Here is a 25,399-nt window from a genome sequence, read left to right on the forward strand (position 1 = left end):
GGTTGAGAGCCAGTGACGGAAAGAACCTGAATCACTGTTGCCGTCTACGAGTGGAAGCTGAGCAAGATATTCAAAATGTAACCTGTATTTGGGGATTTACAAAATAGAAGCATGGCTCTAGGGGGCCGGCCCTGTGGCCGAGTGTTTAAAGTTCCGCATGCTCCACTTCAGTGGCCCAGGTTCACAGGTTCGGATCCCAGGTGTGGACCGACTCCACTCATCAGCCATGCTGTGGAGGTGTCCCACATATAAAGTAGAGGAAGACTGGCACAGATATTAGCTCAAGGCTAATGTTCCTCAAGAAAGAAACAAAAAAGAGAAGGACTGGCAACGGATGTTAGCTCAGGGTGAATCTTCCTCACAAAATAAATAAATAATGGCTCTAAAAAAATTCAGATGATGGGGCTGGCCCCGTGGCCGAGTGGTTAAGTTCGCGCGCTCTGCTGCAGGCGGCCCAGTGTTTCGTTAGTTCGAATCCTGGGCGCGGACATGGCACTGCTCATCAGACCACGCTGAGGCAGCGTCCCACATGCCACAACTAGAAGAACCCACAACGAAGAATACACAACCATGTACCGGGGGGCTTTGGGGAGAAAAAGGAAAAAATAAAATCTTTAAAAAAAAAAAAAAAAAATTCAGATGCATCAAATCTACAAGGCCCCTTTTTCAGCTTCAAAATGTCCTGCCATACTTATAACTGATACAGAAATCAAAGTATAAATCAGAAAATGAACCTCTTGAGGTGAACATATGTCATGACTTAATCCCCTCCATTTGGTGTTAACAAGGCAGTGGTAGAAACGCTGGCCTGACTCTTCTCATGAAGGGCAATTCCGCTGGGTGTCAGGGAAGACAAACACAAACACACAATCTGAGGGCAAGCCACCTCTTTGTAGTTCTCTGAAGGACAAGCACCTGTATAAACCCCTGGGCAGGCAGAGGCCATACGGGTCTGCCTTTCCATGTGGCTGCCAAATGCAAAGTAGGGCAGGAGGGATCTTCAGTGGTGCATGCCAATGAAGTTAACAGAACAGCAGAACCAATGCTTATGGTTCATACTTTTTTTTAAAAACTGGAGTCTCTTTAGAAGTCATGAAAACTCTCACCTACCAGCTTAGCATGGAACACAGAAAAACACTGCATGCCTTCAACATACATTTATTAGATGCCTCCTATGTGCCAGGCACAGAGGAAACAGCTGAATAAGAAAAGGATCTGTGCTCAAGGAACTCACAATCTAGTAGGAAAGCAATGACATAAAAGCTATAATGCAGGAACACATCAAGGGCCCAGAAAAAGGGACAATTGATTCTCACCCTAACTTCTATCAGGGGTTGAAGAAGAATGATACTTAAGTAACTTAAAATAATCTATTTCAATGTAAAACTATTCTTGAGAGTTTGGAAAAATCTAAAACCTACTAGAGATTATTTGTTTTTTAAGTTATATTTCTTCATGGCTTCAAGGAGCAGAGGTTACAATATGATAAAATAAAAACTGTAAGGCTTTACAAACAGTACACACCAGAAGGCATTTTCTCCGGTACAAAGCGATCACGGACTCCTTCACCCCGCGGCGGGGCCCCTTCATCAGCAGCGCAGCATTGCTCTGATATGCATACACTAGGTAGGAAAGCGCCTCTTGGTACCTTAGAAAACGGCAGATAAACAACGGCTCAGTGCTCCTTCTCCAAAATCCAGGCCTTAGACCTCACTGTTCTCTAATACAAAAATTTACTGGGGTGCAATTACAGAAAAGTCTTAAAGATAGACAAGCCTGAGGGCCAAAGACTGCAGCCAGTTTCAGCTCTTCTACAAACCGGCCAAGAAACCCAAGGCAAATCAAGAAACTTCCCTAGGCTCCAGTTTTTCCCAACTCTAAAACAAAGACTGGACTTGATGCTCACTAAGGCCCATGCCAACTCTAAAATTCATTCTCTGAGTTCATTTGTCACAAAGCAAGTGTAGCTGTTATATCTCTTTACTAATAAACCTATTATTACAGGAAGGATGAAGAACAATGTATGATGTTCACCGCAAAACTGAAGTGAAACACTGGAACAAATAGAGGCACACGGGCGCAGGTGACAAGGGGGGTGATGCGGGCTGTGACTCTCTGTATTCCTCGGTGGGCATAAATAAATAACAGCGTCCTGACCAATAATCTGAGTGACAAAAAAAGCCAACATACTTTCCTTTTTGATACAGTTCCAGGCCTGTTAGGAGATACACAGACACCTTTCGAAACAAACTATAATCTTCATGCCACTTCTGAAAAGGAATGACTGCCATTAACAATTATGACCAAAACAAACGATTTCTACGCTCTCTACCACAGTAAGTTTTAAACTCAATACAAATATTTATTGAGCACATGTGACCAAGCACAAAAACAACAAACACAAAAGCTTTCAGAGAACAACATATTCAACATTTAGAATAAAAATCTACTGCAGACCTTAATTTTCAATGTTCTGTTCCTTCCACTGAGGAACAGAAATATTTATTTCATATGAGCTTTAGAATTTATCTTACTGCCCAACACCCATGTCAAAGTCATTCAGCTCTGGTTTAAATGAGTGAGCTCTCAAGTTCTGATGACACCTCAAGAGGTAGGGAAGATAGAAGGATAAGACCACTCCAGTCACAAAGAGCAACATGCAAGCTCAGTAGGGTGTGGGGGACATACCTTCGGTGGTACATAACATTGTTTTATGCAGAACCCAATGCTTGCTTAAAAAATTGTAATTATATATGCATTTTAATGCAAGAAATTGAATTTCTAATATAGAAACATTAGAAAACTATATTATTTAAAACCAAAACCATGAATTCAAAAATTTTATTGCCTAGGACAAGCCTAAAGTACTTATTTAAGGAAAATGAAGTGTTGATTCATTCTAACAGAAGAATGGAACAAAGAAATCTGCTATTCTGAAGCAAGAAAAGATCACTTATCCATTCTTAGCCAGTTTTTTGGGGGCCAGGGGGGACAAGTCAGTCTGTGACAACCTAAAATTGTTAGTTTTGCCTCAGGAAATAATGTTTTTTGTCTTGTAGATTTATAGGAAAGACTTCACCTTGTACTCTTCCATATTCATGTCATCTGGACCAATCTCCTTCAGTTTAGCTTGAGCCACTTTCATAATACTGATTGACCTGTGTGGGACAAAGTTCAGAGAGCAATCACAGGGTCGGTGCACAGCTCCCGCCTCGGAGGAGTTAGTCAAGCCAGCAGCAGAAGGAGGGTGATTCACCTGCATCTTCCCTTCTTACCTTTCATCATAGCTGAGATTTTTATCTGCAAACTGTTCCAAAAGGGTCCGTTCTACCACCCTCTTGGGTGCTTCATTTTGGAAAAAGTAGATAAGCACGTGTTGAAGTCGAGGATCACTGTGGGAGGTGGGGGTCTCCTTGGCAAGCTGATAGAGTCTGGAGTATTCTTCATGGAATGCCTATTAACGACGGAACTGAGAGTTAGAAAAGGGGGCACTGTGGGCTTTTGCACACAGAAACTGAGGGCTATGGAGGCTTCCCTAACTCTAACAAGACTTCTAAGAAATTCTTATTGAGGAGTGACAGAGGCAACCAGGAATTCTCTAAGTTGTTTGCATTTCCCAAGGGATGAAACTCCTCTGGCATTCTGGGACCAAAGACAGACTGTACTCATAAGAAACTCATTTTTCTCATGAAGTTCTCAGAAAAACAAATATTTAGCTTTACTTCTTTCAGGCATAACCTTGAGTACCAAGGACCTCAATTTTAAAAATCCACATAAATGCAATTTATTCAAGCACCTTAAATTTTATTCAAGTACTTTAAAAAGTATGGCCCACTTTCTTATATTAATGCCCCCAAATTACAAAGGCAATGTCTCACTCACAGCTTTATTAATAGACATTTCCTAAGAACAACAAGCCCTCAGGCCAGGTGTGACACGGAACGGCAGGGCCCCCCCAAGGCTGCCAGAGCACCAAGAGCAGAGGAGAGCCCCGCGTTGTGGGGTACCTTGTTCATCAGTAAGACAGGACAGGGAGTTTTACATCTTACTTCAATGAAAGACACTTTTAATCTCATTTTTACCATAATAGCATTACTGCCCATTATTATGATACCTACGGTACAAGGATTAGAATTTAAAAAACAGAGATACCTTAATAAGCCCTGCTTCAGACCCGTCTCGGTCAAAGGTCTGACGGGCTTTAGCTATGGCCAGGATGACCCCTTGCATGGCAGGGCTCAGCATCACCTACCACAAGAGGGCACAAACACAGAGAGAAAAAGGAGAGAAGAAAGGTTCAAAAGAAGACTGCACGAGAGAAAGGCGCACAGGCTGCTGAAGGGCAGCGGGGCAGCGTGCTCCTGGGCAGCCTCTACTGCAAGTCAGGGCGCACGCACCTATTCACGCTCTCACAGCCCGCCCCGCCACACATGGTCAAGACCTAGCCCAAGACAAGTGACCCCTATCTATCCTCTCTAATTGAGCAGATGTATAAAGACCTATGTCTAAAAATACCTACAAAATGGCGCTGCTGAAAAACCAAGTCAAATTATAGCTCTCAGAAGGGAAGTGTCTGAATGAGAATTCCAATTTAGTTCTGTAGTTTGAACATACATCCTAAATACACAAACATTTTAGAGTTTTACTAGAAAGAACAGTACATTTAAAACAGTCTGGAAATAGGGAATACACAAATATAACTATAAAATGAAAACCTTTCCATGATTTAAAAAGAACATCCCACAAGAAACACTAGAAATCTGAGGGACAGGATTCATGATTATTTATGCGCAGTGACAAGTGAAAAGGAGACAGACAGTGAATAACTTGGGATTCTCCAGCTTCTTTCTCAAGCTTTACAATTAAAAACAACTCCAGGGGCTGGAGCGGTGGTGTAGCGGTTAAGTTCGCATGCTCCACTTTGATGGCCCAGTGTTCGCCGGTTCAGATCCCGGGCATGGACGCACACATCACTTATCAAGCCGTGCTGTGGCAGGCATCCCACATATAAAGTAGAGGAAGATGGGCATGGACGTTAGCTCAGGGCCAGTCTTCCTCAGCAAAAAGAGGACTTGTGGTGGATGTTAGCGCAGGGCTAATCTTTCTCAAAAAAAAAAAAAGCTTCAATTCATATGGGTTCTGCTTGCTAGATTAACTAAAAATTTCATATTTAGAGGGAAAACAGTGGACTAATATTAACAAAGATTCCTAACTTAAAATTAAAAGGCAATTTTTTTGTTCATTACCAAAAAAGGAACTAATTTCTACCTTTCTGAGTGATCCAGACTCTGCGGCGACCCCCATAAGTGTATGCCTGGGTAGACCTATACTGGGAACAAGCTATCTTTTTAAAAATGGTAACTAGGGTCAAAACCAGATAGGCCTTCTTATTTATTATTTGTTTCAAAGAGAAAATATTTACTATTTATATTTAATATATAAATATTTATATTTACTAAAATATAACTATTGCCAAACCCCTTTAAAAAGCATATTCAGGGGCCAGCCCAGTGGCATAGTGGTTAAGTACGTGCACTCTGCTTCAGCGGCCCAGGGTTTGCAGGTTTGGATCCTGGGTGCGGACTTATACACTACTCATCAAGCCATGCTGTGGTGGTGTCCCACATACAAAATAGAGGAAGACTGGCACAGATGTTAGCTCAGGGCCAATCTTCCTCACCAAAAAAAAAAAAAAATATATATATATATATATATACAGTCACATGAGAAGGGAATGTAAGACTGACAACAAGCAGCTAAATCCTGCACTCATCTTTGTACCTCCTCATCATATCCATCTGCATCAGATCTAACCAGAATCCTTCCCACACTGGGAATCTCGACTTCAGAGACCTCAGAATTAGGCTGGGCAGCAGATTCTGCATCATTAGCCTTTTGGGGCTGTTCTGACTGCTCTGCAAGGTTTGTTTCCGGGGGCATGGGCTTCTTGGGTTCAGTTTCCTTAAGCCGTGGCAGAAGAATGAAGAGAAAGAGGAGGAAAAAACAGGAGAAATAAAGAGGGATTGGTTAAACGCAGCAGAAACACAGAAAAACAGAAATGTGAGAAAACTGCAGCAATTATCGCTGAAAGCCTGCCCCTTTGAAGGGGAATTTGGGCTTCTGAGTCACGCTCACCTCACTCAGGGCTGCTTCTACACCACTCTTCTCATAGGCACGTGCCGTGTTTGCAATAGCCTGGGCAGTCTGCTCCTTTACAATCACAGCGTGCTCAGACGACAGGCAGCGAGCCCCATGAGAAGAGGCTACTGGAGGCTCTGATAAACAATTACACAGAAGAATTAGCACGTGATGGGAAGTAACGTCTAGAACACTCTGTAAAAGGTAAGCAGGATGGATACAAAGTTTAACATACAACCCTTCTAACAAACCTTGTAAAAGAAAAATCTATACAAATTTTCCCTAGAAACCAGTGACTAGAAGAAATGGCTACTTCAGCACGAACCCACTGATGATTCTGTAAAATGTAATGTGCTCCCATATTTGTCATATTTCTTTATGCCAAGAAGCTTTCCTACAACCAACCGTCTGTTAGGAAGATTATCTTTGGAGAACAGTTTTCATAAAGTCTACCTAGTATTCTATCACAGTTTCACCTATAACCTGGGAAATAGGCCAAAACTAAACAGTGTGAAAGTACAGGTGGCTAGGCTTTCTGACATTACTTCTGCTCACGAGAAACCACATTCTAAAGCCACAAGTTATTCCAGCAGGTTGTGCAATGTCACCTAGATCGGAACGACACTGCGCGGACTGTGCATCACTTCAGCAGCTGAGGCGCACGGGCTGCCTGAGGGGGCGCGGCACGAGCGCCGCTAGCTTACTGGCGTGAGCGGCCTTCTTAGCTACCTTGTGACGTGGAGAAGTCCTGTGATGCGGAGCTGGTGGAGGACTCCATCTGAGGGATTTTGCAAGACTGCTCTTCTTCCCACTCCTCCACCTCCTGCTCGAACCTCCAGTTGTCTTCCTGAATGTAATGCTTCAGTTCAACAGACAGGGCTTCCACTTCTCCTAACATCTGATCGGATTCATCAGGGGCTGCCTCTGAGGAAGAACACAGACAGTGACAATGGAGTACCATCCAGTGACAGGTCACGAGGAATCAAAAGGTTCTTTCTGGAAAGAAAAAGAATATGACAGTTTGTCCCTTTTTTCCTAATAAAAAATACATACAAAACCCATTAGTAGTACTGACAGTACAAGGCCAACAGTCACAGCACACCAATAGCAGCGCCTGGCATAGTAGTAGGCGGACATGCATTGAATATCTATTGAATGACTGACTGACTGAATGAATGAATGAATGAATGACAGAGAGTAAGGATTTGGAATAGAGGTCAGTCACTGCCAAAGCAGCAAGAACGGACCAAATATTTCTTGGAAATTCAGAAAATCATTAGATCCAATGGAAATTTCAAGCTAAATGGTTTTATCAATGTAACCATTGCACCTATTTTTTTTTTTAATAGATTGGCCCTGAGCTAACATCTGGTGTCAATCATTTTTTTTCTTCTTCTCTCCAAAGGCCCCCAGTACATAACTGTATATTTTAGTTATAGGTCCTTCTATTTGTGCTATATGGGATGCCACCTCAACACAGCCTGACAAGTGGGGCCACGTCTGTGCCCAGGATCCAAACTGGTAAAACCCCGGGCCACTGAACTAGAGCGTGTGAACTTAACCACTCTGCCACGGGGCCGGCCCCAGCACCTATTATTGATTGTAGATAACTTATGGCTACAGTAGATACTGATATTGATGGTTATAGACAGTATATAGTAGATGTCGATGGTTAGAGATGAATTCCAAGACATTTATACTGCCCAAGTTTCACACAATTAAGTGCTATCAGAAAGCAGTTTGATACAATGGTTAGACGGTCAATAACAGATGGTCATTAAAAGTTATGAAGAAAAATGGCAAGAACATATTAAATTTCACTTCTAACCCTGTGACCAAAACAAAACAAAAAAACCTACAGTAGAACGTTATCTACTTACTGGTTGCCACTAACTAGTCTTTTCACTAAGCAAATGACAGTTTCCACTTGCTTAGCTCCATAATACAAAAATGAGCCACACATGTGATAACAAGGCTCCCATATACCACCAATAGCCAGAACAGTCATTTGTACAGTAACTCCCACAAACAGCTGTTCCTGCTTTCACACTGCAAATATGCAATCACAAAGATCAGTTCCTGTTCAGTGATTGTTCTCCCATCCCCATCCCCCAAACACACTAGCAAATCAGACAACGTGCTGCCTGGACAAAATGCCTCACATGTTTTCTTACTTACACAAAAAGTTTGAATACTAAAAGAAAAAGCCTTCTATGATCTTTGATATGAAACACTGGTCATAGAACCTCTCACGGAAGATGTAAAAGGAATAAGGAGAAAATAATGCAAATGGAAAACAGCACAGAATTTGAAGTCAGAACTGGATCTGAATCTTGGGCCCACCATTTATTTATTGCCTGTATGACTGGACAACTGGAGCAGCTCAGCTGGAAAATGGGGATAATAAGAATTCCTACCCTGCCTATCTTCCTTTTACAGTTATAAGTTATTAGAGAGAGAAAGTTTGAAAGCAGGTAGTAAGTACCAATATAAATGATAATTACGATTGTTCTTAGCACCAGTGATAGTATTACGAGAAGTATGACACTGTTCAGGCAACTCCACTTGTAAACTTTAGCTCTCCTCCAGAGGGTGCAAAAATATGTGCAGGATAAGGATGTCACTAAAAAAGAAAAAACTAGAGACAACTTAAAAGTCTCTTAATGAGAGGCTGGTTTAATAAATTACATACATATTCCATGCAATGGAATTATTATGCAGTTGTTAAAAAGAATGAGTTGGTTCTATTTATGAAAATATACAGATTTGCTGAGATACATTAATTAATACAAAAGATGCAGAATAGAATGGAAAAATATCCCATTTGGGGAAAAAAATGAGGTGAGGGAGACATATCGATAAACAAAACCCAGCATCTGCAGGGAATATTTCTTGAAGACTACGTAAGAAAGCCTGCAATGGATACTCGGTGGCGGGACCAGGGCTCAAGGATGGAGTAGGAAAGCAAACTTCTTTTTCCTTTTTATTCTCTTTTGTGCTGTTTGTATTTTTTAAATGCATTATTACTTTACAATAAACTCTAGTTTAAATTTTCTAAAGCAATTGTTAGACTGTTTCCTTCCCTGAGCAGCACAGCTGTTCCCCCATCTCTGGCTTCGGCTAAGATATTTTTACCTGCACTGAAGTGGGGTAGCTTGTCGTTAATGTACATCAGACAGTAAGCACTAACATTTCTCAGGCCCCCATAGGAATCTCTTTCAAGTTCTTCCCAGGAAGATTCGGTAACAGAGATGTCATTGTACTTGAGCCAGACTTGTCGGGGTTGATTGTAGATATAGGCCCAGTAGTGTCCGGCATTTGCTTGTCCTTCATGAACAAGAACCGCATGCAAGCGATAAGGCACCTGCAAATCAGAAGGCACGTTCCTGAGTGAGATTAAGCAAAGTATTCTGACAAAGTTTAGGTTATTAAAATTCAAAATTACTCCCAACTCTCAGACAGGAAAACTACTTATATATACACGTCTGATACGGGGTTCCCAGCATAACGTCTTGTTGATTCAAGATGAACCAACAAAACCACAGCCTTGGAATCTACCACGTACGTCTCAGTTCCCGGATCTTTACAAGCAGACTGTTACCTTGATGACCACTCTGCGGACTCCTTCAACTCTAAACTCCTACGATTATAGTTCTGAAACCAAAGATAACCTAGACCTGTTTATCCCCCTAAGTCCAAACTCAGTTTATCTTCAAATAGAACCACCTTGACTACTCATGTAAAGAAAAAGTTTACCATATTTGGGACCTACAAGTTTAGCAGCTATCTTCTTCCATGTTTACTTTACTTAGTACCAAAATTTAAGTTAGCATATTTCATTATGAATCAGTCACATGTTCCCTATGTTTCTTCTTTTTCTTTTTCTGCTTCTTTTCCCCAAATCCCCCCAGTACATAGTCTTACATTTCAGTTGTGGGTCCTTCTAGTTGTGGCACGTGGGACGCCGCCTCAGCGTGGCCTGACGAGCGGTGCCATGTCCGTGTTCAGGATCTGAACTGGCAAAACCCTGGGCCGCCGAAGCGGAGCGCACGAACTTAACCACTTGGCCATGGGGCTGGCCCCCTATGTTGATTCTTGAGAGTGATCATCTACCTATCTGGAGTGAAGACCCTTTTAACCACATACTTGCGTGTTTCAACATTTGAAAAGCATATATTTTTTTCAATATGGAGAAAATACAGCAATGCTTAAGTGTCAAGTAAGTAGTGAAGAAGGAAGGGAAAGTCAGCCACAGAGTCAAATTAAACTTACATTTAGTCAACACCTTGACATGTTTTTACTAGTGGTGAAATTTCTGAAATAACACTAAAGACAAAATGGGGAAAGTCCAAGATTTACAGGTCGCATTCCTTCTACTCGTGGATAACTGTGCCTCCATGCAACCCTGGAAAGAGAGCTCTCCTCCTGCAGCTGTTCACACAGAACACCCAGAGAGGTCACACCCCTGCCCAGAGCCTCATTTTCCCTCCATGCCAGAATGTTATTCTAAACTAAAATTTATGTGGATAATAAGAATTTCTGCCCATTTCCCTTTTGGGGTTAGAGAAAGTTTGAAAGTGCTGCTAAAGGAAGAATCACAAAGGATCGTGGAACTCTGGAAAGAATGGGTTACTAGTCCCTACGCACACTACTTAATTACCATTGCACTACTTAACTTACCATTTTATGAGAAATTTGTCTTACTAGTCGACAGCAAACCTTTTTATTGTGTGAAAAAATACCATGTGGCAGAATCAAAACAAAAGTTTTAGGTTCTATTGTTAATAAAAGATATATTGCCTTTTTTACCCTAAAATAAAGAAACAGAACAATATCTGCTGCTTTCCTAAGTTTATTCTTATATCTCAGGGAGGTTCCCACTTGGTTTCAAAGAAAACCATCAAATTTTGTTTTTATATCTACCATTGGCACCACTAGAACATGCCTTGACCACTTTCCCATCCATTTTCATCCTACCTGACGAAGGAGAGGATCACAGTACATCTGCTCAATAGTCTGGGTAGTGCTTGCAATGCAATTCTTTAAATCTGTTAAGAAAGAATATTTAGTTAAGACGATTTCATTCCACGTCACACAGGCTGCTTCAACTAAGCAAAGACCCCTGCTTATCTGCACCTGGGACTCTATTTCAGCTTCACTTTATGAACCACAAAGCAGTACACGGTTTTCAAGCACCTGGTGCTTTATTTTATGAAAGCTTTTGGTTCAATATAACAAACTTATGTAATCACACAACATATATAACATATGTGATTACACGACATAATATAACTTATTATATTACATAATATAATTACATTGAGGTTTTAAAAAATTATCTCTTATAATTAGAACCAAAATTTCTTAAAGAGGAAACAATCTCTATCTAGAAAAAGACCTTAATGAGTCACTTGGGTGTAAAATATATGTTCCAGAGACAGGACTGGAAAGGAGAAGGCAGAGCAAAAGGTAGGGCTAAATTTCTGTGAATAAGAACTTGGGAGGAATCCAGACTTTTATTTTTATTTTCTTGCTCTCCAGATAAAAGGAGAAAGGAAGGGGAGGGGGGAAAGTCTGAGCAACATGACAAAGAAGCCAAAGGACTTTTAAGATCAAAATGCTGAATAATTCGATTTTAGTTTGTGTGGATTGCTCAAATATTCTCTACCTGACTAACCTTCAGTAAAGCATGCTTCACATAGAAAAGGCTTCTAAAGGTAGGAATCCAGGAAAGCTAAATTCTAAGTCTGGGTCAAGTGAAGCCAGAGTTCAGACAACTGCAGCAAGAGGAATCAGCAGATGCAGACAAATTCCAGCCAAAGGTGATCATCAGTGTGTAAGCTATTCAGGAATTACCGGAAATTGTCAAGAGGGATCTTTCCAGTTGTATATGGGAGTGTGAACCTACCTTATGGGGAACTAAAAGTGACAACAAAAGATGTCACCGCCACCATGCCGAAATTCAACAGCATATATGGTAACCGCAGGGAGTGTACCCAAGGCGCCTCACTTCCAAACAGTCAACACACAGAAAAGGCACAGAGTAACTGTTCGACAGGTTTTAAAAGAGCCAACCTTGTATATCCTGCTCGATCTCACTCCTCCACCTCTGAAGACAGGTCTTAACAAAGTTTATCTCCTCATCTGTGACCGTTCGAGGAGCTGGCCGTGCGGGCATTTCCATGGAAGACCGGGAAGCCCTCAGCGGATTATTCACTGTCTCAGACTTGTGTAGACAATCTTCACAAGAAGAGAAGGAACTTTCAACATCCTGAGAAGAGCTTTCTTTACTTGTACTGAAAGGAGACAAAAATGATGTTCATGCAATAATTTCCAAAATATGCCTCTGCCTAAATTAATGTCCTTTGTAAAGGAAAGCTGCTATATGGAAAAGGACGACTATAATTTAGTGAGCATTTGTTCTGCGAAGGTACTGAGTCAAACCTTTTCTTTCTGAGCACCATCTCATTTAACACAACTGCTTATGAGGCAGATACTATTACCATCCCTATTTTACCAGTTACAAACCTAAGGTTCAGAGAAATTAAGCAACCTACCCAAGTTCACCCAGCTGGTACATGATGGAGAGGGCTTTAAACCCAGATCTGCCTGAGTCTACAACTCACACTCTCTAACCACTCATCAGAATGCCTTCTCATAAGAAGGGACAAGAAGGAAGATGGAGCAGAGAAGACTGGGACTGGAAGAATCAAGACATCAACTACAGAGTTTCCAAGATGCAACCGACTAAAGTGACACTACCCATCCAGGAATAAAATATGCAGAATCAAGAAAAATGAAGCATCAGCTGAACATCCTGTGTTCTCACTGGAATACAACCAGGTGGCCCCTGGGAGAGCACATGGGGCAGGACTTAAAGGCATTCAATCTCAGCTGCCACCACTCCTTGGCTAAACGCCCAAGGAAAAGTTAGTAATCTAACACCTCAGGTAAGGAATCTAACACCTCGGCTACAAAATGTAAACGTTAACTTCTTTACATCATTGCTGGAAACTAACTGAGAATACAGCATGTAAAGTAAACGTTAATTCATCTACTAATGAACTACTGTCAAACAAACTGCACACAGACAAAGCAGCGAGAATAGAAACTAAGCTTCTAATTGTACTCAGGTTTCTGTTTCACACCAAAGCTGAAGAGCACAAACTTCCCTTAGCTCTGACTTAAAAGAAACGCTCAATTCCCTACTCCTCCCACCCCCGTCTCGCATGCAGAAAATACTACAGAAAACCTCTTTTCCCTAACCCACACATATCAAAGAATAAGCCCAACACAAGCAAAAGAGCAGATATCCCAAGCTCAGAAGAGATCTCTGTCTCTCTCTCACACACATGCATACTGTAATTTTAAAATCTAATAATATCAGGCAGTATTATTTTATGTGATTAAACAGCCTGCCCGACCACTTTTAAAAATTAAAGGCATTTATATTTCATAAAGAATATGAAAACATTCTATTAAAATAATCCAAACACAAAGGGAGAATGTAAAAAGTAAAAGAACCCCCATCTCTAGCCTCATGTCACCCCTTAGAGATAATTATTCTTAACATTTGGAATGGTCTATCCAGATATGCATTTCCACGCATACGTGGATGAATAAATATTAATATGGGGGGAGAGTTGGGAGAATGGTTGGGTTTTTTTTACCATAAAAGTCTAACTTTTTTTTTTATGGGTTCTAGTGTTTTCATTAGCCAGGACACACACATCAAATTTGATCCGTGCTGACCCTACGATCAAATTTGGCTCCTCTAGGCCACAAAGGTTGTTGAGCTGGAATACATTCAGAGAGCTCATGTGACTGGTCTTGTTTCTTCACTAGATGTGCCCCTCTGGGCTGTCCTCCTCAATTTCTAGCCAGTTCTTTTTCATGTCTTAATTTTCTATTTACAAATTAGTCTCTCTTTCCTTGATGTTTACTTAGTCATGCATACTTCTCAGCACATGGGAGATGAGATGTTCTGGAAGATCAGGGCTGGAGGATCCCTCTGAGAAAGGCCTTTAGTGGCAGCTAGCTAATAGTCAGCTCAAAATCAAGCAGCCCTGGTGGAGCGTGAACACCATTCCCAACAGTTTAGGAGCCTCTGAAATAATGCGCCCATCCCATGGGCAAGACGACTGCGCTGGGGGGGATTATGAACACTCCCACCCAAGTGACAGTTGGTAAAATCCCACCCTTTAAGACAAAGAGCTCACAGCCCTTGAGCTCTTATGGGGTGAATGGTGGAAAGATGGTGCTTAGTTGAAATTAAACCAAAAAGACAACATAGACTATCTTTAAAATTTGTTTTTATTACCTTTCCTCGGATGTCAGGTCAGAACCCGGAGAGTGCACTGAAGAAACTGGTAACGTCAGACGGGCATCACTCTGAGACGAAGAGCTTTCTGAGGCAGGTTTTGTACTAGCAAATTCAATAACATACTTCAGCATGTCTGGGAGCGGGAACCGAGCTGGGCCTGAGCCGTACTTCACGTATCTGAGAGGCAAAGACAATGGTGCTCTACTGGCCAGGTCTGTCTTGTATTTTGAGACTTGCTGACAAAAGATCTGCTATTGTGTGGAAAGTCAACTGACAGGCTAATTCCTAAAGGCTACACAATATTTAATATGTTACTCAAACAATCTAACACGTAAAAATTCTCTAACTACCAAAGTAAAACTTGATGACAGTCTACATTTTTATACCTGGCAGAAAACATTTCAAATGGGCTTCTAATCAAAGTCAGGCAAGTCAGACCTTCTCTTGATATAATATCACATTTAGGCTTTGGTCATAAAAGTAAATTCTGTTTCTTAAAGGAAAACAGATATGTTACCAGTACTCAAATCTGAAAATAATGCTGGTGAGCTAGTACCCAAGGGTTTTTTCTTGGCTGCCCTTTAGAGCACCTATTTTACAATTTAAGAGAAAGCTGGAAATGGGAAGTAGGTGTTGCTAATGGTGAGAGTTTAAGAAAACTGACAAATCTTTCCTCTGCAGAGTCCTAAGTACCCTATTATTCATACACTCGTACAATAGCATAGGCCTACTACTGAATAGCATAAACTACTGAAGATTTCTTTGGGATCAGTAAATAATAAATATTTTCAATATGTAATCAGAATAATTAAAAAATTACTTTAATAATATCCAATATTCTGCCATTACTAGTATAGGTCAGACTCAGTAAAGAGATTTATTTTAATGAATTCTATGGCCCGCTATAGTAAACAGAGTTTTTAAATGGTACAATTATTAAGTTGAATAGTTGGTACAGGTAAACCCTATAATTCTGGGATTCCACTTACAAGGGATGAGTCACTTCACATTTTTCTTCTCTGAACAAAGTAGAAGAAAAAAGAGGTACAGAACTAAGAAGAAGGAGAATTGTCTGTTTCTATATTAAAAAGGACACTATGAAATGAAAATGCTAGTGGAAATAAAGTACAATGCAACTCCACATATTGGTGGTAGAGGGTATGTAGCAAAGACACTTCATCTTCACTAATTTAAAGGAGAAGTAGAATTAGGAGCTGCCTGCCACCGAGAGCTGCAGCTTTCACTGGAACGGACGTCAAACGTGTAAAAGTAGAGGAACCTTGGAGAACTGCTCTATTCCTTAGATGTATTTTCTCCCCTTAATTTTGGCTGCTTTCAGCTTACCTAAACTCCACTTACCTTTCAAGATCTACTTTCTCCATGGCATCACCCTCATTATTCCACCCTCCCAATGCTGGAAAGAACACGTCCCCTCTCTGAACTCCTACAGTACATGAACTAAGCCTTGTGTCCATCCCATAGACACCACTAACATGACATGTCTTCTTAAGCACTTAGTGTTTATGAAAAGAATTAACTAATATACGACTGGCCTGGACCAAAGGAAACATTTTCTTACTAGCAATGCAGCACTGAACTATGTCAACGGGTTTTAAGTCATCACTTTACATCTGTAACTCTTCCCAGGGTTGCTGTATGCATTTTAATATGATACTTATACAAAATTTCAGGAAAAATTTTTCTCTAAGAAACCTATCTTCAGTTGTGTGACATAATCATTTTCCTTTTCTTCTACTGAATTCCTTTAGACAACTTTTAGGACCAACTACTTCATACAATGCAGCATCTGTATTAATTTAGTAGGATCAGAGCAAACGTAGTTTCAAAAAAGATGTCTATGCTGTATACAAGAAATCTTATTTTTAATATTACATCAAGGTATCTCAGAGAAGAAATGGTGAACATTTTCTTTCTTTCTTTCTTTTTTATTTCTGCTGAGGATGATTGGCCCTTAACTAACATCTGTGCCAGTCCTCTTCTATTTTGTATATGGGTCATTGCCACATCATGGCTGCCAGCAAGTGGTGTGGGTTCATGCCCAGGAACCAAACCCAGGTGGCTAAAGCAGAACACACTGAACTTAACCACTAGGCCACAGGGCCGGCCTCCTATTTTCGATTTTTTTAACGATAAAAGTAATGCAGGTACCTGATAAGCAAATTCAAATACAAAAAAGTGTAAAACAAACCACAAAAGTCATCTACCCCACCTCAGTTCTACTACCTAATGGTATCCTTTAACAGTTTCTTGTATATTTCCCCAGGAATATGTCACATATAGACAGGCAATTTAAAAAAAAAATTGTCCAAGTAAAATTCTCTGAAACTTTAAAAGGCATTTTATTTTAAAAAGAAAGTGCTAGAGAAAATGCTCCTATACTCTATCTTAGAATTTAAATAAGCCAGAATGCCTTGTTGGTTACTGGTAAATTGAGTATTTGTGAGCTATAATACATTAGGTATGTTTGGTTCTATGAAAACAATTAAAATTTTCCAATCTTACAAAGTATCACTAAAACATTAAAAGTAAACTATTGCTGCATGTAGAGAGCTCTGTAAATCACTTCCAGGACCGTATCTGAGGAATCAATCCTCAGCTTAAGTCTATATTAAGACAAACAGATGACTGATCACAGTACATCTTGGACAAGCTCTTCCGAAGTGAGAGAGGAAGCTGGGGGAGGGGGAAGGGTCTATCCTGGGCTGGTATGGAAAAGTGCAGCCTCTCAGGGAAATTAATGACCTAGCAAAGGAGTGGGTGGAGATAGGGTGGTGGCAGCAGCAAAATTAAGTAGATGAGTGGGAAAAAGCCATTGACATTGAATGGGATTTCCTTCTTAAATTCTAAATCAATGAGATCTATCTTGACCAGAAAGAAATTACTCGACTCCTCTTTAGGAAGTCATAGAGTGATTCCACAGAAATAGTGCAAAACAAACAAACAAAAAGGGAAAGATTCTCCGTAAGAGAAAGGACTTTGTGTCAGACATATTAGCCCTTTTAATCAGTCAGCTCTGCTCTAGGTAGAACAGTGTTTTTTTTAATCTTTCCCAGACACTTTCAAATTACTCCCAGACACGTGGGAAACTGCTTTCCCACGACAAAGAGATTGGAGTATTTTGACAGTTACCTCTCTCATATTTATGAAAAAGATACCAAGGAGAGTAGAAAAAGTGAAGGGCTAGGAAATCTGGACTTGAGTCCTCTTGAGGTCACTGCCAGTAACTAACTGTGCCACTGTGGGTCACTTAGGTCCCCTGGGACTCATGGATACTATTAGTTCATTTTAAAGACTGCTTCACACTTAGAAAAAAAATTTTCTTAGCTATTTTATAAAATATACTAATACTTAATTTTTAAATAGGAGCAAATTATGATTTTAATGTTCTCCTCTTGCACGTTTCTAAGCACAAAGCTGTCCACGACTCACCTTTCCAGTTTTTGCTGCAGAACTTTTACTTCCTCCTTCAGCTTTCGAACGCACTCTCTCTTACTTCGAATGAGCTCTTTACTCCTGTACATGTACCTAAGCAAATGATAATCCCACAAACACAATTTATATTTAAAAACATTAATGACACAAAGTCTCAGCAAACTAAGGATACACGGAAATATCCTCAATCAGACAAACAGCATCTACGAAAACACAAAGCAAACATCATACTTAACGGTGAAAGACAGAAAGCTTTCCCCTAAGATCAGGAACAACTCAAGGATGCCTACTCTCGCTTCTTCTATTCAATGTTTTATTGGAGACGTAGTCAGTGCAATAAGGTTAAAAAAAAAAAAGAAAGAAAGAAAAGGTATACAGATAGTAAAGGAAGAAGTAAAACTGCCCTTACTTGCAGATGACATGATCATCTACATAGAAAAATCTCAAGGAATCTACAAAAATGCACCAGAACTAGTAAGTGAGTTTAGTAAGGTCAAAAGATAAAGTCAATTAAAAAAGAGAGGGAAAAAATCTACTGCATTTCTGTATACTTGTAAAGAACAAATGGAAAGTAGAATTTTTAAAAAACCATATAATGACATCAAAAGCATGCATTAGTTAGGGATAAACTTAATAAGATATGTGCAAGACCTATACACTAAAAATCATAAAATACTGTTGAGAGAAATTAAGTCTTAAACAAATAGAGCTATACCATGTTCATGGACTGAAGGAATGAAAACTGTTAAGATGTCAATTTCCTCAAATTGATCTACAGGTTCAACACAATCCCAATCAAAATCTCAATAGCTATTAGGTAGAAAATGACAAGCTGATTCTAATATTTATATAGACAGGCAAAGGCCCAAAACAATTTTGAAAAAAGAAAAACAAAGTTGGAAGATCTACACTACCTGATGTCAAGATTTACAATAAAGCGACAGTAATCAAGACAATATGGCACTGGCCTAAGATTAGACAACAGACAGAATACAGACTCCAGAAACAGATCCACAAATAGATGTCCAATTAATTTTTGACAAAAGTATCAAGGTAATTCAATAGAGGAAAGGAGAGACTTTTCAACAAATGGTACTGGAATTTCTGGACATCCACATGCCTCCATTCCTCCTCCTGCCAAAAAAACCCCTCACCTCATACTATATATAAAAATAAACTCTAAATGGGTCATAGACATGAAGATAAAGTTAAAATTACAAAATTTCTAGGCAAAAATAGAACAAAATTTTTGTGACCTTGGCTTGAGAAAGATTTCTTAATTAGGACACAAAAAGCACAAACTATAAAAGAGAAACTGATACATTAGACTTCATTAAAACTAAAAATTCCTAGTCTTCTAAAGACACTAGTACAAAAATGGAACAGACAAGCAAGACAACAAATATTTGGATTTCTATCTAAAATATATAAAGAATTCTTACAACTCAGTATGAACACAACCAACCCAATTAAAGCAGACAGAAGATCTGGACAGATACTTCACCAAAGAAAATACACAAATGACCATTAATCAAGCACATGAAAAGATGCTCAACATCGTTAGTTATCAGGGAAATATAAATCAAAAGAAATTAAGATATTCCTACAAACCCACTAGAATGGCTAAAATTAAAAAGACTGATAATCGCAAGTATTGGCGAGGATTTGGAGCAAATGGAGTTCTCTGCTGGTAGGAATGAAAAATTATTCAGTCACTTTTGAAAATACTTTGGAAATTTTTTATAAAGTTAAACATACACTTTTCATACAACTCAGCAATCTCACTCCTAGTTATTTTACCCAGAAGCATAAAAACCACACTAACACATCTGTGAGTGTTCACAGCAGCTTTATTCATAGTAGCCTAAAACTGGATACATATGAAATGTCCATCAATTGGTGAGTGGAAAAAATATCGCAGTACATCCATACAATGGAATACTACTCAATAATATCAAAGAACAAACCACTGATACATGCAACAACATGGATGAATCCCAAAAACATTATCCTAAATGAAAGAAAATGGTCACAACAGGGTACATACTGAATATAAATGTCACTGATATGACATTGTAGAAATGGCAAAACTATAGGGCCAGAAAACAATGAAGTGGTTACCAGGGCCTGGAGGTAGGGGAAGGGACTGGCTGCAAAGGGGAGGAGGGAGCCTTCTGGGTGGTGGAAACGTTCTATATCTTGACTACGATGGTGGTTACCTGGCTGCACACATTTGTCAAAGCTCACTGGCTATACACCTAAGAATGGTAACTTTTTTGTGTGTAAACTATACATCAGTAAACCAGACTTTAAAAAGATTAAAATTCTATAATATAAGTCTCTCTAGAAGTTCTTTCCCCAGAAATACAAATAGTATTCAGACTAGAAAGAAATACACTGGGGTTACTCCAGATACTGTTCTTCACCCCCAAATTAGCAGGGCTTTCACCTAAAGCCTACCCACTCAAATTGCGGTCCAGAGATCAGAAGCATCATTAGCATCACCCTGAGAGCTTCTTAGAAATGCAAACTCTTGGCCCCAACTTAGATCCACTGAATCCAAATGTGCATATTATCAAGACCTCCAGGTGATTCCTATGCACGATACACTTAGTACATGCTCACTTCTGCTGCAATACATCGAGACGACAATTTCCCACAGAACTCACCTGTCCATATAAATGATCTGAGGAAACTCCAGCTTATTGTGAATTTTCTCTGGCTGACCAAGGGACTGATTGAACTCAAATCTTGAGAGTTCAAAGGTCAACACCGGAGGTAGCTTTGTAAACCAACGCTGCGTCAAGAGTAGAAATGTTGGAGAAAGAAGTTAATTTTAGGAACCAGCAGCAGCCAGATTTAAAACACCCCTCACCAAAGTTTCTTCTTTTGGTATAGAATTTATATTCAAACCAAACTCATACTAGAACTTTGTTTAGTCCCAAATACTAAAGGAAATGACCACTTAGAATTATGCCCTCTTAGAGAATATGATTGAAGAGTCCTCAAGACTCCAAATTTAGGAGCCAGTCAACAGCATTTTACTCAAATATCATCCTCAGATATAATCACCCTTAAATATGTGAACTGCACCAAGCTTCTACACAACTCATTCCTTACGTCATCAGTATTCAAAAGAGGCTCAAACTTGAAGAAAATGGCCAGCCAACCAAAGAATTAGAAATTATGATCTAAACAGCATATAACATAAGAGACAACGATCTCTATGAATCAGCTCAAAAGACTAATAGGTGTAGATACATTATATACTATTATCTACAGTCTTTACTATTTATTTACAGTATTTATTTACACAATTTGAATCCCCTTTATGTCTAAAAAGCCTCACGATTATGAGTTCTCAACTTTCTGAGAAAATCTCTCAATTCCAAGAATTTACACGTCTCCTGAGAGACCCAATCAAACCAACCTACAACGTTTCAAGAAAAGAAAGCGCTGACTTATAAACAAGATCTCACTGTCACTGATCCTGGATGAGGAAAAGCTAGACCAGGAAGGGCATTTCTCTTCAATTCACCTGTATGCCAGAGGTCTGTATGAATCGCTTTAACCCTTTACCAAAGGTGCAAACAGCCACGCTCCCTTCTCACACCCTGTTGGCATGAGGTGAATCCAGATAGTCTGTGTGATGGTACCCAGGGCTAAATCTAAACAAGCATAATGATTTTCATTTTTTTTTAGAGTTCCTAGCCTTGAATAAAGGTCTCCAGAGGTCCTTCTCTTCTGGAAGAGCCTGCATCAGCTCTGCACAGAGGGCACAGAGGTTATGCCTCTCAATGTGGAATCAGTACTTCCCCTGAAAACTAAGGAGGCGGTAGCTCTCTCCAGTTGCCACTGCTCTACAGCTAATATACTTTGACAAGGCTCATCTTAGGCTTCCTATTTTAATTCAAGAAAGCTTTTCTTTCTCCTACAGTAATTACCAAGTTGGACTCATATAAGTCACAATTTTGTTTCAAAATGTATACAAAAGGAGAATAATCCAAGCTGTGTGGTGTTGACAATTAAGCTACAAATGCAACTCACAAATTCTTAACCCAACTAGAATTTTGAGATATTAATTACCCTTGCTCTCTAACTTCCCACTTTCTTTCCAACCCACAAAAATAAATAAATGAATATTAAATTTAAAAGCAAAGGCAGAATTTACAACCGAGAACAATAAATACTATAATAGGGAAAATATTCTAAATGGCATACCATAGGAGTTAATCACTGTACTTTTACCCTCCGAAAATATGGAGGCAGTGGGTTCTCCCTACTCAGGTACAGGTAGGCTTCAACAGAAAGAGAGAAACTTGATCATACTTAAAACATCAGAAGCAGCACACAACCTTTATATGATTAACTCAAATTCACACTTTTAGTAAAGAATTCATTTATCAAACACTAAGACTCACTAGTTCATATCAACTCATGAGAGACTTCGGACTAGTTCAAGTTCTGTTAAGTGTAAAGTTATTTAGCATGTGATGGGAAAATAGTTTGCCAAAAAGCACAGTCCTACTTAACTGGTTTTGCCATTGGCACAGCAAATAAAAAAATATCCAACTCACCTCTTGTCCATACTTCACTGAATGATCGGAAGGAAGCAGCTCAATGTCACCCTCCACCATGGCCCCTTCCAAACATTCGTCTAAGTTGCGATAACCATTTACCTGAAGGGGATACTGGCCGAAGGTCTCATTGTTACAAAAGTGCTTTCCTAGGCAAAGAAACAGATTGCTTTTTTAAAGACATCACTACTGCTATCTAAAGCTTTTTTTCTGGCACCACAGACACAATATCTTCTTAATTCAGCAACTTCCTGAGAACTGGTTAGAAGTAGACATCAGCCTGCATAGCAGCCTCTACTGAGCCAGTGGATGCGGGCACTGATCACTACAACTGCTCACATCGCAAAAAGAAAGACAACCAGACACTATGTGCCACCTGATCAAAGACAATCCACCACCTGTGAATTAGTCTTGCCAAAAAAAGCCTTACCTGAATCTGGCCAAACTCTAACTACCAATTTACAAAAATAGGAGGAGGTAGAAAGGAACATGTAAAACTATGTCACAGATATGCGAGTAGCACAACTTCAGACTGTAGGGAATGTTGGAGAACAAATAACCCAGGTTCTTAAAAAAAAATACGTTTCAAGGAGAAACGGATGGAGAGGGAGAGTCTACAGATTTTGAAAAGAGACTTGAAAGACATGCCCACCAATCATACATGAATCACATTTGGGTCCTGATTAAAGCAAACTGTAAAAATAAACACACTCCCCACCCCCTTCTCTCTCCCTCTCTCTCTGTATATGTAATTATAAAACAAATTGGAAATTTGAACACTGACTAGGTATTTGATATGAAGAAATGAGATTTTTTGGAGTGACAGTGGTAATGGGTTGTTCTAAAAAGACTGTTGGAGGGGTAAGAGCAGACAGGGGTCAGATGGGAAATGACCAGCCATGGCTAATGGTTGCTGAGTTCATGGGGGTTTTTATCTTGCTCTATTTGTATGTGTTCAAAATTCTCCATAGTTAAAAACAAAACAAAACAGCATTATGTGTCCAACATGCGGCTTAGAGAAACCTCTTTTGTAGACAAACATTTTTGGCAGTCTCACTCAATAAAACCTTTTCAGATTAAATATTATATTAGAAAAAACAACACTAAGTAACATCATTGTGTGTCTGACATTAATACTAGATTTGGGGAGTACTAATGTTATACAATTTAATAGAACAACTCTGAGATAAACATTGTGCCCATTTTACAAATGAAGAGACTGAGGATCCAGGAGCTCACATAGTTTGTCCACGATCACACAGATAGTAAGAGGCAGAACCAACATTTAGACCTGGATTTGTCTGACTTTCAAGCCTTTTCATTATGCTGCCTCCCCAAAGGGACACAGTCATATACAGACATGGTCACAGGTCTAGACTCAACACTTAGAGCAGACAATTTACCTTCACGAACCCCTTCAGTGAGGAAAGTACCGTAGAAGAGCTGCACCATTGGATTTTCAGATTTGTTCCTGGGATCGCTGCTTTTAAAAAAAGGAGACAACTGTTCCATTTGGATCAAACAAACACTGCACTAACCCCAACCATCAATCATTCAAAAGCAAAAATAATACATTTTCATCAACCCCTGAAGAGCCAGGTATGGTCAAAAATCAGTCATGAATTAGTTCAGTTCAAGCATTCATTAACAAGTATCTGCCCAGCATTGTGCCAAATTCTGAAGGCACAAAGACAGGAAGACATGATCCCTGGCCTTGCAGAGCTGAAAGTCTAAAATCAGAGTCACAGATGCAGACAAATACATATATTTGTATACATTCGATCTATGCATCTATATCCAATCATAGAGGTGTACAAGGTACAGAAGTAGTATAGAGGTAAGAATGAACCCTCATGCAGTTTGCACATACAGAACTGTTCCCAGTGGCATAATAGCAATGCAATGAAAAGAATTCATTTCTACAAGCCCATCTTAAATTGTTATTAACTATATAAGTTGCTATTTGCAAAGCTGTTTTATGATATACATTTCTTCTATCTAGAGTTAACACAGTCTAGGAAAACAAATTTCTCAAGATTTGTATTAAGCAAGGGATACTTGTATTCTCTGCCCTGAATTTCACTTCTGTCAGGGACTGAAACAATCAAAAGCTAGCCTCTAACATTCTACATAGACTTCACAAGTCATCTCAGATTAAATTTAATATATCCATACTATACCACTATACTCACACCTAAGATTTATTTAACCTTTTAATACATTTTACAGCACAGGCTATGACTTTATCAAAGTTAACAATCTTGGGCCTTTTAGTAAAAAAGTTGCAGGTTAAGATGATTATCTATATCCTCAGAGAGGAAAACCAAAGGCAATGGGGATACACAACAGCGAATACCTAAGTGGTCATCCCATGAGGTTTGCTAAAAACCAGCAATTTCTACTTGAGAAGAGTACTTTTCCCCCAGATCGTAATTCTCACTGGACCACCGTGAAGAGGAAGGATGTACAAACAAATCCTCAACACTCACTTAACATTAACAGCTAGCTGGAATGCGTCCTCTAGCCAATCCAGGAGCTTGTGTGTGAATTCACTCACATCTTGCTATAAGAGAGGCACAAATTGCATAAGAGTTAGACCCAACACTATACTTCAGGAAATGAACATTTGCTCTCATCTCACCAATGACTAAGACTCTACTGCAACGAAAGGATTTATTTTTCAGGGTCAAATATCATGAAGATACAAGGAACACGGGAACCTAGCTACTATGGATAAACAGAAGGCGCGCGGGGCAACCTCTGACTAGGCCGTGGCTGGGAGGAAAGTGGAACTCTACCACCTCCGGCCACAGCTTTCCGTAACTAACTAACGAAATTCCAAGTAGGCCTTAAAAAAAATCCAAAGAACAGACCGCGGTCCTCTAGAACAATATGAGAGCTGAACGGA

General features: G+C 39.6%; 1 protein-coding gene across 12 annotated transcripts in view; it reads right to left on the reverse strand.

Moving 5' to 3' along the window:
• The window catches only part of USP28 (ubiquitin specific peptidase 28), a 59,248-nt gene that overhangs the window by 2,991 nt on the left and 30,858 nt on the right, over positions 1 to 25,399 (reverse strand). Inside the window, exons 8-24 of one of the 12 annotated variants that reach the window (XM_070272816.1) lie at positions 24,981 to 25,054; positions 23,895 to 23,971; positions 22,492 to 22,640; positions 20,584 to 20,711; positions 17,912 to 18,007; positions 14,459 to 14,638; positions 12,214 to 12,434; positions 11,116 to 11,186; positions 9,274 to 9,502; positions 6,868 to 7,062; positions 6,136 to 6,275; positions 5,854 to 5,961; positions 4,153 to 4,248; positions 3,276 to 3,454; positions 3,080 to 3,158; positions 2,191 to 2,270; positions 1,525 to 1,648 (exon numbers count right to left, since the gene is read on the reverse strand). In XM_070272816.1, coding sequence (XP_070128917.1) covers positions 1,525 to 1,648; positions 2,191 to 2,270; positions 3,080 to 3,158; positions 3,276 to 3,454; positions 4,153 to 4,248; positions 5,854 to 5,961; positions 6,136 to 6,275; positions 6,868 to 7,062; positions 9,274 to 9,502; positions 11,116 to 11,186; positions 12,214 to 12,434; positions 14,459 to 14,638; positions 17,912 to 18,007; positions 20,584 to 20,711; positions 22,492 to 22,640; positions 23,895 to 23,971; positions 24,981 to 25,054 — 2,226 coding nt within the window. Of the gene's footprint in view, positions 1 to 1,524; positions 1,649 to 2,190; positions 2,271 to 3,079; positions 3,159 to 3,275; positions 3,455 to 4,152; positions 4,249 to 5,781; positions 5,962 to 6,135; positions 6,276 to 6,867; positions 7,063 to 9,273; positions 9,503 to 10,062; positions 10,256 to 11,115; positions 11,187 to 12,213; positions 12,435 to 14,458; positions 14,639 to 17,911; positions 18,008 to 20,583; positions 20,712 to 22,135; positions 22,213 to 22,491; positions 22,641 to 23,894; positions 23,975 to 24,980; positions 25,055 to 25,399 lie in introns of those variants that run through there. The other 11 variants (XM_023644840.2, XM_023644841.2, XM_023644839.2 and 8 more) reach the window with 11 other exon arrangements.

This window comes from Equus caballus, chromosome 7 (assembly GCF_041296265.1).
Source record: "Equus caballus isolate H_3958 breed thoroughbred chromosome 7, TB-T2T, whole genome shotgun sequence".
Lineage (NCBI taxonomy): Eukaryota > Metazoa > Chordata > Mammalia > Perissodactyla > Equidae > Equus > Equus caballus.